At 35.3% G+C, this 18,327-nt stretch overlaps 1 protein-coding gene across 1 annotated transcript in view; it reads right to left on the bottom strand.

Annotated features, from left to right (window-relative positions):
- The window catches only part of LOC145597967 (uncharacterized), a 45,400-nt gene that overhangs the window by 10,225 nt on the left and 16,848 nt on the right, over positions 1–18,327 (bottom strand). The window contains exons 22-51 of the mRNA XM_081654247.1: positions 17,924–18,088; positions 17,766–17,840; positions 17,264–17,689; positions 16,839–17,183; positions 16,592–16,723; positions 15,899–16,012; positions 15,638–15,822; positions 15,360–15,468; positions 14,589–14,732; positions 14,164–14,454; positions 13,015–13,614; positions 12,724–12,909; positions 11,981–12,084; positions 11,029–11,318; positions 10,861–10,945; positions 10,451–10,780; positions 9,822–10,175; positions 9,251–9,740; positions 8,376–8,539; positions 7,456–7,618; positions 7,020–7,289; positions 5,840–6,040; positions 5,190–5,232; positions 4,381–4,499; positions 3,771–4,280; positions 2,165–2,947; positions 1,989–2,062; positions 1,554–1,890; positions 1,371–1,469; positions 1,137–1,292 (exon numbers count right to left, since the gene is read on the bottom strand). Coding sequence (XP_081510373.1) covers positions 1,137–1,292; positions 1,371–1,469; positions 1,554–1,890; positions 1,989–2,062; positions 2,165–2,947; positions 3,771–4,280; positions 4,381–4,499; positions 5,190–5,232; positions 5,840–6,040; positions 7,020–7,289; positions 7,456–7,618; positions 8,376–8,539; positions 9,251–9,740; positions 9,822–10,175; positions 10,451–10,780; positions 10,861–10,945; positions 11,029–11,318; positions 11,981–12,084; positions 12,724–12,909; positions 13,015–13,614; positions 14,164–14,454; positions 14,589–14,732; positions 15,360–15,468; positions 15,638–15,822; positions 15,899–16,012; positions 16,592–16,723; positions 16,839–17,183; positions 17,264–17,689; positions 17,766–17,840; positions 17,924–18,088 — 7,344 coding nt within the window. The remainder of the gene's footprint in view (positions 1–1,136; positions 1,293–1,370; positions 1,470–1,553; positions 1,891–1,988; positions 2,063–2,164; positions 2,948–3,770; positions 4,281–4,380; positions 4,500–5,189; positions 5,233–5,839; positions 6,041–7,019; positions 7,290–7,455; positions 7,619–8,375; positions 8,540–9,250; positions 9,741–9,821; positions 10,176–10,450; positions 10,781–10,860; positions 10,946–11,028; positions 11,319–11,980; positions 12,085–12,723; positions 12,910–13,014; positions 13,615–14,163; positions 14,455–14,588; positions 14,733–15,359; positions 15,469–15,637; positions 15,823–15,898; positions 16,013–16,591; positions 16,724–16,838; positions 17,184–17,263; positions 17,690–17,765; positions 17,841–17,923; positions 18,089–18,327) is intronic.

Here is an 18,327-nt window from a genome sequence, read left to right as displayed (position 1 = left end):
CTTTAGTAATGGAATCTCATACCCAAGGATTCTAACAATCTAACTCTACCCAATACCTATGGAATCCCATACCCATCTCTCCCCCAAAGATTCGCAATCCATTTTATTAATGAAGTATATAAATCCATTCCAACAATAAAACCAAACAACTTTAGACTAGTATGGGTTTTAGAATCCATTCCTCTTTAGTATAAGGTTCCACACCAATCCATACCTTAAGCTATGTTTAAGGTACCACTCATTCAGAAAATGTAAACAAAATTATTAAGTTATATGAATAAATCACTCAAAAACAACTTCAAAAAAAAAAAAAAGAAAAAAGAAAAAAAAAAATCAAGCAATGCTATATCTTCACAATACACATCTAGAAAGTAGAAAGCATGTCAACATCATTGAAGACATATCCAATAATATTTTGACTTGAAATTACTAAATTAGTAGGGCATAGTAATCCACAAATCTAATCCACTATATCATCTAAAAAGTAGGGTACTTGATCCGATAACCATAACGGTTCGGGTACCCGACTTAAAAAAGTGATAGTTATCAGGTTTACCTTACGAGTATCCGATAATGATCCAATACACATTTTTTTATCAACTAAATATATTTATCTCAAACCTAAACTCTGACATAGTTTCATAAATACTTAATAATGTGAATAAATAATAATATTATTAGTAATTTAGTAAAGAGTAAAGACCATGCGCTAACGTTGTTACTTAGTGTTAAATATTGAAATGTCAAACTTTTCATACATGGATTTCATATCAAGTATCCAATATCCGATCCGAAAAAACAGATCTCCGAAGTAATCTTATTGGTTCGGTTCATAGGCCTCATTTTAGTGTTATGTGTTATTAGATACCTGATCCAATAACGATAATAGTTTAGGTACCCGATCCATGCTCACCCTCAGAAATTAGGTAGCTCAAATAAGTTAAATTTTGGCACTTAAATTTTAATTGTACAAATAAAAGATACATTAATGTGTCCAACCCTTGAAACACTCAAATTACCATACTTTTACAAAGAAGTTAAATAAGAGCACTAACAAAGCCCATACCAATTGATGCTAAAAAAAAAGAAGGGAGATACCCCTTGCAAACATTGATCATTGTATAAAGTCCAAATACCTGGAGTTTGTTACTATCACTTGTTTCTCGATAAAGGAAGCTCACTCTTGAATCCGACGCCCTTAAGATCTTTGCCTCATCATGGCTGCTCAATTTTATAAATACATCCTGACCTGTTCTGTTAGTGAATGTCATGTATGGTCTAATGGAGACTACCTGGGAAAAGGAATAAGAAAAAACATCATCATTTATAGTGTCCCCACAAATGTCTAAAAGTTTGGCTTATAAAAATACCTTCGTGGGAATTGTTTGATAAGGGCACGGTTTAGTGGTGATGAACAATCGAATACAATTACCATCAGAATCAATAGCTGACAGATCCAGTGATCCATCCTACAAATTGAACAAAAGCATTTAGCAATATTTCACTCTTACAGAGACTAACAGACCATGCAATCAGTTACAAATGCAATTTACCATGTCACTGAGTGGAGAAAGATCTTTAACAGGTCCAAATGAATTTTCTCCAGTAGGGGCAATAGATGCTTGTAGTCCCACTGATTTGAAGTTCAGCGATGAAGCAATAGTGCAACCCTCCTGGAGTTCTTCTTCTGTTATCTGCCCACTTGTTTCTGGATTATTATTTCTTGACTTCAATGGTGAGGATGCTTTTTCTACCTTTCTGTCAACTAGCCTAAAAGTCAGAGGAGGACACCTGGAAACAGCAAACCAAAATGGGGCATATATTCGGACAGCCTTTGGCATTGCTGGCTGTTCCTTGTCATGAAATTGCTCCAGAACAACTTGGACAATCCTGCACCAATGATATTATATTGGAGGTTTGGACACTAGAGAAGGGGCATTAAAAAATAATACAAGGTGTAAAGCAAGTAATAAAGTGTATGAGGCGACCTTCCGGAAATTAGATTTTTTAAGTTCAACATTGTAGATGACACTCCACTAGGCTGAGATATTGGAACAGCTTCCTACAGAAAACAGAGAAGGCTTAGAACTATGATTGAGATATAATACCAGAGTTAATACCTTTAAAGAGAAAAGGAAAATTAGTATATATTTTTGAAGCTCACATGCATTGGCAGCCACCCTTTTTGTGGAAACAGTGATAAGAATAAGCCTTTCGTAACATCAGCAGCATAAACATTTACAGCTTTTCCAGGAGAAAAAATGCCTCTAGAACGATTCACAAAGTGACCACTCGATTGCATTTCAAAAACTGAATACTCGACCCTCAAAGGAAGATAATTAGCAATATTTAAAGGGGATTTAACCACAAGAGTCCAATCCTGGATGGGATCAGAACGGATATCTTTAGCAATCTCAGTAGCCAGCACACTCAAGCAAAACCAAATTCCACTGGAGCCAATGGTGCTACTGGAGGAGGTTGGAGAACTATGTTCACAGTGCAACAGTTTTTCAGATTCCTCTAGGTCAGATACACAAATCTCAGGTTCTTCTTGAGATTTACTAGAACCTTGTAATTGAGCAGGGTATTCAACGACTTTACTCCAAGCATATCTATCTGGAATACCAAAATTTAAAGGTCGTAGAAGCAAAGAAAAAGATCCAGCATGCGTTAAGCATGCAAGTGGAAGGGGCATAGAGTCACCAGGCTTAAGTAGCCCAATGGATATATGTTGTTGTGCATCACTTGCAATCAGTTTCCTGTTTCGTATCCATTTTCGTTGCCGAGCATGATTCACGTAACTTCCAGCAGCATAAGACTCAGGCCACTTAAGACTTTCTTCATCTGGAGCATAAACCCATCCACCAGCAGTGCACACTGACGCTTCATCAAGATGCCAATCATCAGCCCATACCCAGTCAAATGATGGCTCTTCCCCAGAAACTATCTGCATATTAAAGGTCTTAGTAGCATTAAGGTTAGGAAGAAAGTACAGATTAAATTAAATATGTATTATAATATAAAAGCAAACATCCATTAGAAAACTCAGTCCAAAATCCAGCAGAATTCTAAAGTTCTGCAAACAGAATCGACCCCCAGCCTCTCGCTTTCAGTGTTAAAGAATACTTGTATACAACTAACATCCACAATAATTATTGACTTAAAAATAACTAGAATGCTATAATTGATACCATAAGTTTATTTAAAAGAAAAACATTTAAATAAATAATAGATCTATCCGCAGAAGATAGAGGGAGTATGATATCCTAACAGCTACACCCAAGGGGTGCTATATGTTTTACCACATTCATTTTTCCTAACAGCTTCACCCTTTGAGCTTAAGGACACCTGTAATTCTTTCTAGGATATAGTACTAACTTACCAAATACTGTGACATTAGAAGTGGAATTTTCTCTGTACTAGCTCATCTTTAGCTTGCACAAGTTATTATTGCAAAAGAAATAACAATAAAATAAGTATGACAATGATACGCATACTATGAAAGCCAACGAATCAAACTTCTTTTAAAGGTTGCATATATAAGACAGCTGATGATTCCAATCAAATTAGAACAAGCTGCTCCAGATGACATCAGGACAAGCTACTTATAGTATCGATTTATCATCTGTATGATAGTATTTGCATATGATGAATGGCGCTCAATATATAAAATAAAACATCACCGTCAAAACAAGTGACTTAAGAAGAGAATTAAAACACTTGACCAAATTATCCATTCAAGCAAAAAACACAATTTAAGAGTAACTCACCTTGTCAGGCCCTCCACTAGCTGATAGACTATTATCAGGTTTTCCAGAGCAACAAACCCAACCAACATCAGGTATGTATCTTTCTATTTCAAAAAATTCCACTGTTTCAATCTTTTCATCATTCAATTTTGACTTGTTAGCTGTCCATGGATTATTCAATGGTCTCTTGGACTCAAATGGGGCCTTGGCTTTCAGGCACAAATCAAGTGTGAAATCAGTATCATTACGTACTGACGCTAGGGATCTAATATTTACATATCTATTGCCATTCCGAACACTAACTTCACTTGCAACAACATCATTGCCTAATCTCCAACAAGCAGCAGGAGCCGCATAATTCAACCTCACAGTAGTCCATGGTCCTTCCCGGGTAGGACTAATCTGGATTAACCCAGGCTTCCTGCCATCAGCAAATGACTGCTTGTTTTCAACTTCCAATTTTGATGCAAAATGAACAGATACTCTTAATCTTCCTTGTGTTCCCTTTGAAGTATCTCCCTTAGACAGCATCTGCCAGAAATAATCATGGTTCAGGATTACAATAGTACCACCAACTTCAGGATCAGAAAACTTAGGCTAAGAGAAAAATGAAAAATAAAACGAAAGGAACCTTTGATTCTGGAGGAAATAGATCAATCCATTTCCATTCATTGCCATCATCATGAGAATCTGCAGTTTTCATTGTTGCTATCTGCTTCAATGGAGCTGAGTAAAATCCAACCAAATCACCTGCCGGAACAAAGATGGTAAATTCATAGAGCATAAAATATTACATAAAAAATTAGCAATGAACATTTACATACAAGGAATTATAAGATTAATAAATTCTTTCGTGTAAAATTTGATGTAGTGTCCAGTCTGTCCACTTCACAAATTTTCTAGTTCATGTACAGAATTAGTGCTAGAGAAGTAAAATGGGAGTGCACACAACTACTGACTTCAAATATAGATTACCAGACTATATAGAACATGCTAAATATCATACATATTATTTGCTCAATCGCAAGGTGACACCAAGAGATGATACAACTGCCTGATTCCGAATCATAAACTGTAACACCCGAGTATTATATAATTTTTTAATATATTTAAAGATTAAAATAGGTATTGTAAATTATTAAGTTACTTTCCTACTCTAATTAGATTTATTTTGTTTTAGTTTGAAATGTTTTAAAACCAATTTTAAATTAACTTGGTCTCTACATTTTTAGATCCTATATACTATATAGATTTTTTTTAAACCCTACAAGTATTATATATAATTTACAAAGTACGTTTTCCTCAAAAAAAAAAAAAAAAAAAAAAAAAAAAAAAAAAAAAAAAGTTTACAAAGTACTAAAGAGTGCAGTGCAGCCTTGGTTTATCTTAAAACTTTGATCTTTGCAATTTCAATTCAATTAAAAATAAGAAAATATATACCTTTTCCAATGTCAGTCATAATAAGCTCCAACTGGTAGTTTTCCTGCTCAAAAAAAATGTGTAAAATTTCAGAAAGATAAAGATATAGACACAAACCACGAGTAGTATTGTTGTAGCATATGGTTTGGCCAAAGTGAAACTCTTTAGGTTTCCCCGTTCAAAACATAGGCGTATCCGCACATGTACTTGTACCATTTCAATAATAGATAGAAGTCAAAGAACCAAGAATAATCAACAGTCCATACTCATGAAGCTATCCATAAAAACAATTTTAAATTAATAACTCAGATCTTTAAGCAATAAAAATACTCCAAAATTGTTTCACCTGAGTAATCAGGCAGGGCTCATAACCCTTCCAAAATCTTCTTTCGAGGTGGGGCGGGGGTGGGGAAGGGGAGGATTGAGGATTTGCAGCTTGTTTTAAAATCATCAGCCCCATCAAGATTCATGAAAAGGTTCACATAAGCTATATTATTATTAAACTTAAAATGTTTATTTTCCTGAACTTAAATAGATATGTAGTCTGAGACAGAAATCGTTAATAAGACAAGAGAGTCCAGGGGAAGGTGGTAGGGGAACTGTGAAAGAGGGTAGGAAAACATACAAACATAGTAGTGAAACTCAGATAAAGTGAAACACTTCTGACATACCGGAGAATCAACTTTAAAGAAGAAAGCTTCTCTCCATTTAACACATTCGAGCTTCAAAGAACTGCTAGACTCAGAGCGACGCCCACATGTGCGAACACTTTGCTGCTGATTCAATGCTGTAGCATCTGACACAATAGGTTCTGGACTAAGGCGAATTGATACAGCATACTGACGAGAAGATAGACCATCCAACTTTTTAAACTGTAATTGAAAACATGAATACAATAAATAAGAAGCCATACTACCAACAACCATTAAATTCTAGAAATAAATTTCAACATGTTGCTATAGACATGAAACTTTTATCTAATGTAATTGCAATAAACTTGGATGCATGAAAAGAATTAGATTTCCAATTTCCAGATCACTTAATCACTTGGTCCAGTTAGATATTTAGAAAAAATGAGAATCGCAAAGGAGCAATATCACTTCTTTCACCTGATATGATGCAAATAACCACCAGGATTATTAATTGCTTTGCCATTGGTAATAATAGTGAGAAATTTTCCAGATGTTTACCGTGAGAACAAAAGTCTTCAAAAATGGAGATTATCAAGTCCAACTCCTAAATATGCTTCTCATAGCAAATCACTACTCCATATACAATCAGATAAATTGATATTACTCGTGATTAGGCAGAAAAACGCGAGAGAGAGAGAGAGAGAGAGAGAGAGAGAGAGAGGATACAATGATACATGATAAACAATCCACCTCTTTTTGCGCTAGGGGCACTATTACTGCTTGACTAATGAAATTTGTTACAATTTCTTGTCTATAACAACACTAGTAAACCTATAATCAAGTGAAAATATGTCGAGATTAAAGTCCCACGATAAAGAGGAAACATGATGGCTGTTAAATGATGTCCATTTAGTGTCCAGCCTAGCTACTAAAACATGATGGCTGTAAAACATTAACGGAATCAACCCTTCAACTATGAATGACAAAAAAACAATTAAACACATCATATTTTAACAGCCTGCTTGCATAAGGATCCAAGTGAGGCTGCAGCAATCACGAACCAATAATACAAAGAGGAAGATCTAAATTTATACAAACTATACACTTGTACAGAGCTATACTACATATCAAGTAGAACTTTGAAATTAAATCGGAACAATTTTCTTTTCTTAATTAAACTTTTTCTGATCATTTTCTAAAGAAGAATGAATGATCATACCTGTGCTTCTGCAATCATCAACGTCACCATCGTACGGATATTCTGGCCAATATTCCCTCGGAAGTGAGAATCCAGCATATTTTTCAGCACGGGAACTTTAAGAGGCTTCAGATCCACTGACGGCATCATGAATACACTTGAAAGCTCATTAATGTCAGTAACTCGGATGAAAATGTCCTGGCCGAGCTTGTTTAGTGGAATGATGAAATAATTTCTTTTATGATGCACACTATCAATTGATGTATCCTTATGAGTTGGAGTAACAATTTCCTGAAGAATAGGGTATCACCAAATAAAGTTACAACTTACAACACAACAAAATATCATCAAGAAATGGTCCATAATATTGAAAATAAGTGCCAAATTTAATAAATATGCGTGAAGTAGCTTACAAGAATTATCATACAATAATAACTGGGAGAAGTAAAGAGCATACTCTAGTAACGCAGGACTCTTGGATTTCACTTAGGCTATTCCAGCTTGCATAAGCTTGGAGAATCATATTTATGTTAGAACTAGAAACATTCACATTAAGATCTTTGGTTGAAGTGAGTCTTAACTGTGAAGCAGCAACAGGGGAAGACATATCATACTGATACCTGCATATTTTAACCATGAGAAAATCATGCAACAAAAATAAAAACAACCATTTTTATTAGAGAAGCCTTCTCACGAGGTAAGAAATTACATTTGACAGTCTAACAACTGTCAACCACGAGGTGATATTAGTTCAGAGTGTACTTTTGAAAAACCCAAAGGCTAAGAGCTAGCCACCACATACAATGATACAATTCATTCACACAACAAAAAAAGAACTAAAGACACTCAAACACCAATTAGCACAAAAGAGCTAAAATATCCACTCTTAGACATGTTAATCACGAATTGAAAAAACTTAACACATTATGTAGCATGTAAAAGAGCAAAGGTGGGGAAAGTGAAGCTCAACAAAAGTAAGGAAGGCTAATTAAGGGTGAGTTCCATGGGTCTTTTGGAAAACTGATGAGAGAAATCTAAGGTAAGTTTAGCTTTTAGCTTACATGCAATAAGAGTGGATTTTGCCCAATATTTTCTGCAATATTACTTTTAAGATTGCCATTTAAATTTTCAGCCTTTGCTCTCGTTGCAAAACTAATATTTTGTGGAAGGAGTTAGTGTGATATAATATTTTGGTGAAGTAGGTGTGTGAAACATTTAATTCCACTGAAAGATGTCAATCCTCACATGTGCAATACCTTTTTTCATTAGCAATTTCCTCAAATATGGCAACCATGCCAAAATTGAGATCAAGCCTAAACATTCGTTAATCACAAAGAACTGTAACAGATAATCTGCGACATTAATATCAATAATTACCTCAAAAACCCATCAGCTGCCTCTACCACAGGCTCCCAAGACTCATATTTGTCATTGTATGACCTCACCGAAAGAGAGAAGTTTACATTGGAGATTAGGTAGTCAGGCCTTCCTTGTAATTTGAACCCAATACCACTCAAGGACACATTAAACAACGGAACCATCTGCAAATATAAAATAAAGCAAGAACAATATCAAATGATTATGCAAGGGAAAGGACGTTGCATATTTCAACAACAAAGTGACATCAAGAAGCTACCAAGATAAGAAAAACAACAGAAACTTTCAACATCATATCTCTGACTCTTGTGCAGATAAATGTCCCAACCAATAGCATTAGGCATGTATCTCTAACAGGTGTATGTGTAAGTGTCCCGAGATATATCAACCATAAAACCAAAAAGTAATCCTTTAGACTTAATTATCAGTACACTTTTAGACAGATGTTAGAGATTACAACTTGGAAGATTAGATGTCATTCATAAAAAAATGTTTTATCATGAAAATCAGCAAAAACACCTCAGGTAGCCCATTGGCTGCATGACACATGTCAGATAAATTATAGATTGTTTACTTCCCCCATTTTTGAATAAATGCTCCATCTGGAGTTTTATGCTTCCCTACTACAGACAACTATGACCATTAATATCTTTAATTCCCTTTAAAGTAAACGCTATAAAAAATTGATATTTTGAATGTATATACATAGAGACAAATCCAACAATATCCCACGTGACTATATATTTACTTACATATAAATCACAAAAGATAGTTAGAAGAATGTAATTGAGTAGTGTAAAATGAGAAATGGAGCAATTAATTCAGAACAAAGGAAGTATCGAATACTTAATGATCTCAAATAAGGCATCACTTACCAAGCCACCATAGTCATCAAAGAATGCAACAGAAAACGTTCTAATTTCTGCATCGATGACTGTATCTTCCTTGCCATCTGCTACATATTTATGAGCAAGCTTCACCGCATATCTTTTGGAAGGCCTCTTGTTTCCACTCCGCACCTGAAAAGTTCCAAAGTCACCACCAACTGCCCATATGCTAAATGGTTCTGCTCTAAGACCAGCATCATATGTATCCCACAAGCTTTCTTCCGAATATTGATCCCCAACAACCATGTCACTCCGTATGCATCGCAATGAGCCACTAAAATCATAATCCTTGGGCGAGCCTTTACAGGAAATACATCCCAGAGGAACATAGCCAGGCGGAGCTTGAGGCAACCAAAATAACATAGGATCTACTCCCCGTTGCTTCTTAATTCTACCAACCATTTGGTATCCTATAGGTGATTTGAAAATTTCATCACCAATGTCTTCAGCAACAACACAAGCATTTGGACGTTCAAACCTATGGCCAATACATTCTCTCAGTCAATAATGATAAAAGCAACCAACATAAAGATAAAAGTCTATTACAAATCTTAAATACCCTTTAACAGCAATATCGCCAAAGAATACCATCCCTTGTGGGACCACTGGACGCCATATTGATAGTTTTTTCTTTGAACTGGAACCTTGATTGCTCCACACCAGATCAAAGAGCGTCGCAGTCTCAAAACGCCGACCAGAATTTCCAATTGACGGTTCCACAGGGAGGGGTCCATCACACGGTGAGGCATGATGAGGCTTACTCTTAGGAACATCTTGTGAGAACTCTGATATCCCAAAAAAAATATGTCGCAAGTCATATGCTCCACCAACCAGCTTCAATGAATTATGATCTGTTGGTAAGAACGTGCCAACAGAATTATCCACCCGCCAGAAGGGCAAAGCCATTGAGGACCTACATTACTCCAAAGATTACATAAACCAGATAAGTTTCAACAAAATAAAGTTACAGCATTACTCCAAGTTTCTAATTAATTGATAATTAATCACAAAAACTGAGAGTGAAAAACAAACTGCAGAATTTCCAAGATTTCAGACCCATCTTAGCAACATACAAAAACATAAAATGCCAAAAATAAAAGCTAGATCTGCTTGACAAAACTGATTTAATTCATTTCCCCGCAATTAGTAAGTAAAATAGTGCCAGAAAGGGTTCTTATAGTCACGTACTCATTGCTTGCTCCAATCACAACACAATCCCTTAATGGACAAGAAGAAACCAAAGAAGCCAAGATACAATACGCAGACGACAACGGAGGAGGTGCTGTTCCAGAAGAAACCACACAGCCAAGAGCAATATAACCTTCTGGGGCCACAGGATACCAAATTGAACAGCTTACGCTGCCCTCCTGAAGAATAGATGGCAGTTTGTTGATGCCTTCGGCATCAGAGACAACACCAGATGCAGTTTGTGGCCATATCAACTTGAACGACTCAGGTCTCTTGAGTCTTACAAGGTTCTTATTTACTGCAAGAACTGCTTTGGTAGGTGGCTTGTCTCTGACACAAACATTTGAGTTACAACAGTCAAAAGCAATATAAAATTACACTGGCAGAAAAATAGATGAGACAGCACTAACAGTGGAGTCATATAGTCACCGAGGACAACAAAGCCAGGGGGTGCACGAGGTCTCCAAAAGGCAAAAATGAGGTCATTTTTCGGGTCTGAGGAATCAAAGGAATTATTAAGATGATAGAGCAGATAACAATACATTGCAACAACAAATGTCCAAAAGTAAGGAACTCACATTCCACAACTGCTACTTTGTCAAACTCAGAACAACTGACAGTCATCTTCCTTGACGTCATTCTTAAGAAGGACAAAATGTCTTCTTCAACAGCCAAAAAAAGACGCAAGATGCTGAAGGAAAAATTCATGAATATATCAGAAGATGAGAGATGTATGTTTGTCTCTCCAGCAACTTTTGAAAACTTGACAGATGTATCAAATGGCTCCAAAATTCTGACTCCATTGCTTTCCATTGTCAATCCAAGTGCATTTGCAGTCATTTCCATGGTTTCACCCTTTAATACAATCCTAAAACCAAATATTTACTGCATTACATAACATCGAAGCATTAAAGCTTCCCTTCCTTAAAATAGGAGGGAAATATTACAACAAAATCCACAACAATTCTGAATTTTAAAAATAGACAGACAGTAGAGATAGTAGATTTCAATAATAGCATAAATTTTAAAACCAAAGGTTAATTTTCCAGTGCATATACCTTGATCATATAGAAGGGTGAAATCATCTCTTTGTTCTTAGTAAGATAACTACTCTCTGGAAATAAATTGTTTTCTAACATTGGGTTAGCAACTATACAGAATAGTCACTTTTGGTTCATGTAGCCAGCCCCACTTATGGGATTAAGGCTTTGATTGATTGATTGATTGATTGGAGCAGAAGGTGTTCAAAGGTTTACTTGACTTCTGCCCACCATTAACTAATAATTTATATGAGATTGGGAAGATATAATAGGAGACAGGCTCTAAGAAGACGGACTCATTTAACTATTCTTTGGTTTCAGAGTGAGAAAGAAATGATGCAACAACTGCAAGAAATTATCAGGTGTTCAAAGGTTTACTTGGCTTCTTCCCATGAGGCTCTCGTGAAAGCAATACATTTCACAAGTTTTCTTTTAACTTCAAAAGCAAGGACTTGACCTATAGTGGCTTATTTACTATGAGAAATCTAACCTGGAGAATGCATCCAGCTCCGCATACAACAATTTGTTGGATAAACTAGCCGAATTTCCCACATCTTTTGATGAGCTATAAAAAGTGAGCTCTGGACTAATAGCCTGAAAGTAAACACATATCAGGATAATATTTAAAAGCATATAATACCTCTTTTTCTTACCTAAAACTGATATTGGAAGATAAAAACTCAAATGTAATTTTTGGGAAGATATTTGAACAGCCCTAACCCAACCCCCCCCCCCCCCCCCCCCCAAAAAAAAAAAAAAAAAAAAAAAAAAAAAAAAAAAAAAAAAAAATTAGACAAAAATAAAGAGAAAAAAAAAATATATCCAAGTATAAATTATTCAAATTTTCATTAAATCTACAACATGCAAATAAGTAAGATTGTATATAGGAGAGATTCATCCTGGAAAATACCCTGGTAATAATTGATCGGTCCTTCCCCTCTTTATTAACATTAAAAAGATTTGTAACAAGAACAAAGCCTTAGTCCCAAAATGATTTGGGGTCGCCTAACATGAATCATAATAAGGAACCGTACGATATAAAGAAAGGGACAAAACAAGATAGTCATTTTAAGAGTTTGATATATATATAATTTCCATGCAGAAAAATAAGGGAAAATCGAATATGTATACATATATGTAAATATGTAGAAAAATAATGGAAATTTTATATGTATATGTATATACATATAATTTCCTTGTAGAAAAATAAGGGAAAATTAATCAGAGCATAACCTGCAACTCAATTATGTATTCTGGAGGTTCCCCATTCTCAGTATTTTGGTTCTCTGTAACTTGAAAAGTCCCAGAAGAATCCTTTGAAGGTTCATCTTCATACTCCAAAGCAACATGATCATCCTCGGACACCGAATAACTACTATTATCTCCTAATACGATGCAAGAGTCCAAATAACGTCCATCCTGCAACAGTATACACTAATTAGATAAGTGTTTCTTCTTTACCTTACACAAGCTAATATATAGTAAACAAAAAATGAAAGAAATTAATATAATAAGGATGGCCACCTTAATGACAACATTTTTGAATTGCAGTCTTTTCCCATTTCCCACATATATTATTGCTTCTGTACTGGAAGATGAAATAACAGAACCTTGCCTATCTTTCAACAATAGTGTCCCACCATTGCCATCATAGATAAAATGATCAAATCTTTCATTATCAATAATAAGGGGTGTCTTTGGAGAGAGAGAAGATTCATATGAAGGTTGGGTGTAGGTAGAATCATTCAAAATGATTGCATCAACTAAACTCATGGGCATGTCATCCTCTTCATTTGACAATATGCCACGAACTGTTGGGACAAAAAACTCAATAACAGCCAACAGGAAATCAAGTGCAACGAGCAATTGAGGCCTTTGCAAACACAAACATATAGATGATGATTTCTCACTCAGTGTCGCATCAACAACAAGCATCGTAGCATCTATCTGCCTGATTTCATTCTCTAAAGAACTATACTCAATGCTTTTTGGCTGCCCAATTGCTAGTCTAAACTGTTCCTGAGTACTCTCACGATCATCCAGTACATTAAAACTTTGGAGCGTGACAGATAGAAAATCTTCTCCGCCTGTGGTAGACTTGTAAAGAAGCCATGCAGTGTTGATCTGTCATAGCAAAGAATATTAATGATCCCATATTACAAATGAAGCAAATACAAATAACACTATACAAAAAAAAAATAACAAATGATGAGAAATTAAAAGGGATTGTATAAAAAAATACACACTATAAACATATGATGTGTATAACTAACAACAATAATGGCCAGATTAGCTTAAGAGCAGTGACATATAACCTTTATTTAAAGGGGAGCACAGATGTTATCCACAATAACTATTTCATCCTAGTATGATGGAATAGAACACCACCGAACATTAAAATTTGAATTCTGAATTCTGAATCATGTAGATGAGACTATTTATCATAATCATTTTCAGCAATTACTAATTGCACATATATCATACATAATGTTTTGGAACAGAAAAATTTACATTTCAGAATCATTACCATTTGGTTCAATTAGCCATTGCCATAAGCTACATCTAAGTTCTATCATCTGCCACCACTAAATCACTCATCATCTTTAAATATGAAATTATTCAATACAACAACGACAAAACCTTGGGGTGGAAAGTAAATACAATAATAGATACCTGAACGGTCCCCAATGGTGCATCTCTTGCAGCACCTGAATGTAAGCTCAATTCCACTAAATTAATAGCAACAATGACTTTCAAGCTGATCCAGCCCTCCCTAGTATTAGAATCAACTTCAGTAGATCCTAATTCGAAAGTCGCAGCAGACTCAATCATGTCAATGGAGGGCGTCTTTTTCTTCCACTGCAAGGGAGGCACAATATTTGGAACCTCGGATAAATTAGACTGTGCACATTCTGTAATGATCTGGTATTCTTTGTTAGATAAAGAAGCTTTCAGTACATCCATCTACAAACACAAATTAATAAAAAAAAAGTTAATAAGAAAAGCACAATTTACTTGTAACCAATGAAATAAGATAGGGACTGCAAAGATTTGACTTTGTTGTAGAGCAAAGTGTGTATGAATGTAGATGAAATGACCTCTATTGTTGCTTCGGTGCTTGGAATTTGATGTAACAAATCTCGAAGTGACCGCCGAAGAACAATGGACAATCCATTGACATCCTGAATAATGCTATCCCCCACTTCTTTTCCCGTTCCAACATTCAAATTGATGTCTTCAACCTACACAGACAAAATGGACTTGAAAGCATTGCTAACAACACATACTGAGTATTTTTAAAAAAAAATTAAAATAAAATAAAATAAAATAAAAAACTCTAGCGAGACAGATTTAGTCCACTGAATTAGAACGAACAGCAAATTCATCAGAGAGGTTCAGCTTTGATACTTGCATAGTTACATGGTTAATTTCTGAAAATCGGCACGGGAACTGCCTCAAATGGTTTCATATTGTTCTTTGAGCAGTTTGCTTTGTGTCCTTTCATAAAATCTTTATCTTATAATTTGTAGAAGGATAAAAGTTATTTTAAGTGTTGTTCCAAAGTAAATCAGCTGGGCTCAAATTATAACTCGGTTAGTCAAACTATGTTAATCTGCTATTTTGTCATTGGAGGACACCTTGTCCTATATTTTTCTGTACACCCTTCTCAGCTGAGAACACAGTCTATTTTTCTTACCAAAAAAAACTTGTGAACAAGAACCTTCAGCAAATCATTTCAGTCATATTCATAGGGAAGAAAAGACATAGAAAAAACATTATAAAAAGGAAACTAGAGGACCAAACGACAATGGATCCAGTTCCAACAGTTGAAATTCTGATATCAAATGTTTGATATGGACATAACTTACCATCACAGTCAATATTTCCATATGAACAGCATTCATCTCATGTTTACTGCCATTGAACCACTGGAAGGTGTTCTGGACAGTTATATGTACAACATCAAGCTTCAGGAAACTGCAGAATAGAACCCATTACATCCAATATTAACAGGGTCCTCAACATCAAGGACGGGATAAAAAATAATAATAAAATAAAAAATAAACAACAACAACAATGATAATAATAATAAAACCCGAACTACTCTATCTTGATATGAGATTAAATAAATAAGATAAAAATATACTCGAGACTGTCCGTTCTCCGAGGCATTATTATAATTGGCTTTGTAAGTGATAAATTGAGCTTCATAGCAGGTGAGCCCTCAATTTCACTTGTAGTAAACCACTTCTCAGAATCAGTAACCTGATCCCTCAATTTGACAACGCCAGCAGAAGTGTTGGGAGCAAGACCCACAAAGTAACTAACTACCTACATACAATTTCCAACCGTTAGAGCAAGATACAAAAGAAAGCTAAGCAATCGAGATAAACATAAAATTGATTACCTCTTGGATAAAGCGATTTAAGAACACAATCCTCACTTCAGAAAGTTGACCAGAGAGACTATAATCATACCCCTCATAATCATCATCATCAGCATCATGTGAAGAGAAATCTATCTGCATGCACAGAGTCAAACTGTAAAACAATGATAAAAAATAAATAGATAAATAAATAAAAAGAGCGGGGAAATGGGCAGTAAATAATGAGTGACCACATAAAATTGTGTTAAATGTATCTAAGTTCATGCAGCAATTGATGACTATGAGTGAGACAAGATTAGACAACCCATTAGATTAAAAAAAAAAAAAAATTTGTGTTTCCTCGATTTAAAGGGGGGAAAACCTAACAGAACATCATTTACACTAGTATCTACCAAAAAATTTGTTAGTAGATAGCTAAATACAGCAAATCTATGCATGTAATGGAGATAAACTTCAGATTCCAAGAGAGATGGGGAAAAAAAAGGGGGTTACAAGTATGATAACCATTGTTCCTTCTGTTTCATTCTTTTCCACGTCTAATTAAGAAAAATTACTTCTCAAAAAGAACACAAGCACGCACGCAAACACGGCGCGCGCCCAAACAAACAAAGAAAAGAGTATTGACATAAAACCAATATGACAAGTAATGACAAGTAATGACACCCAACCAACAATAGAATCATGCTAGCACAAAAATTCAAAATTGTGTAATACCTCCACAAATGAACTTCCCCCTGGGTTCCTCATGTCACAGGCCCAAAAATAAAAGTGCTCCAGGGAAAGACTGTCATCACTTATTCTCAGATTACCTATGGAAGCTTTGATACTGAATGATGATGGAAATACCTAACCCAAAGGAAGTCAAGTTAGTTATAAAAAATTCACAAGAATAAAAGTATGTCATATAGCATAATGCAAGGATAAGATAAGACTCGTAAAAGGGGGGCAAGCTCAAGTAAACCTTAATACAAGTAAGGAAATTATCCTGAGACAAAGTAGCGAGCTTAGTTTCATCCTCCTTCAAAAGAACTATCTGGGCACGAGCCATATTCAAGACTAAATAAAAAATAATTCTGGATTTTCCCTTTCCTAAGAGACCTACAGCAACAGACTGCGCAGCTACAGTTGTATTTTGTGGATCATCCCCTTCAACAGGAATTTCATGCTGTTGAGTGGCAGCTGGTGAACTGTCACTGAGAGATACAGAGCTTGCATCTTCAAAATTAATACCACTCACAAAATCCATAACAGCAGCAAGTGTAGGCCTACGGAAGAAAAACGATAAGGTGGCAAGGGTCACCACAACCTGCAGTCACCACAGAATATATCATTTTGACATCAACAAACCAATCAAGCTTCACTGCCCAGAAAGAGACAGAAACTCACCATATTATCGGTTTTACTATAGAAAGGAGAGTTCTGATCATATATAACTATTTGAGCTTTAACAAAACTTCCCAACTCATCATTTTGCCCAGTTTTCTCTGCTATAGTTTGAAAGGAGCTATCAGGAAGAAGACCAGGCACCCTGCTAAAGCTGGGAGGTTTAAATGCTGAAACTTCAGGGATGGTGAAGTCATTATCCGGCAGATTCTCTGGAGCCTCGTAGAATTTATCATCACCTTCAGCAGACAAATCACCATTACTGTTCTGCCTAGTTTCTTCAGAAACCATACTAACTTCAGGTCCCTGTATGAATGATCTGGCTAAATATTGACGTTGAGAAGTTCCTCCACATACTAAATCTTCTATCTCCAAGGATTGCAAGAGAGTTCCTATGAACATATCATTATCCTTAATTGCAATTTCCACCTGTTCAAACCAATATATAAAACTATGGTGATAAAGTAGTATATAGAGCGCAAAAATACAAGGATAACAAACATACCTGACCACCAACAGCTCGAAATTCAAACAAATGCTTCTCTTCAGATAGTAACATCTTCATAAAGCTCTCGTCATACTAAGTTTCAAGGTAGCACAAAGACAAGTAAGACATCTGGCAGCAAAAGATCTAGATTACAACATAATGAAATGTAGTTTTACCTCCTGGTTATAGTTGAAGCAGATTTTTAATTCATCTAACACACCAGTAACAAATATTTTCTCCATGTTTATAACATTATCAACACCATTGTGTTCAACAGCCTCAGATTCCAAGCTTTCAGCGTCCGATGAAGATTCAGAAAATGTACTGATTTGAGCTGAATTCTAGATTTAACATAAAACCAGAAAAATATGCAGCATTAAACAGATATTGAAAAGCAACGAGGGGGAAATGGAGTGGATATAGGACTCAACCTTCAACAGTAATAGACTTATACTGTTTTGAAACTAGAATCAAATTGGATAATCACATTTACTGCCCCCCAACCACATATTAAGTGGGAAATCTTACAGCAAGAGGATGATTTAAAAATTTTTAAAATAAATAAATAAAAAATTGAATC

This window comes from Chenopodium album, chromosome 20, assembly GCF_948465745.1.
Source record: "Chenopodium album chromosome 20, dcCheAlbu1.1, whole genome shotgun sequence".
NCBI lineage: Eukaryota > Viridiplantae > Streptophyta > Magnoliopsida > Caryophyllales > Amaranthaceae > Chenopodium > Chenopodium album.
The sequence above is the reverse complement of the archived record's forward strand: the minus strand, read 5'-3'. Positions and strand labels throughout refer to the sequence as shown.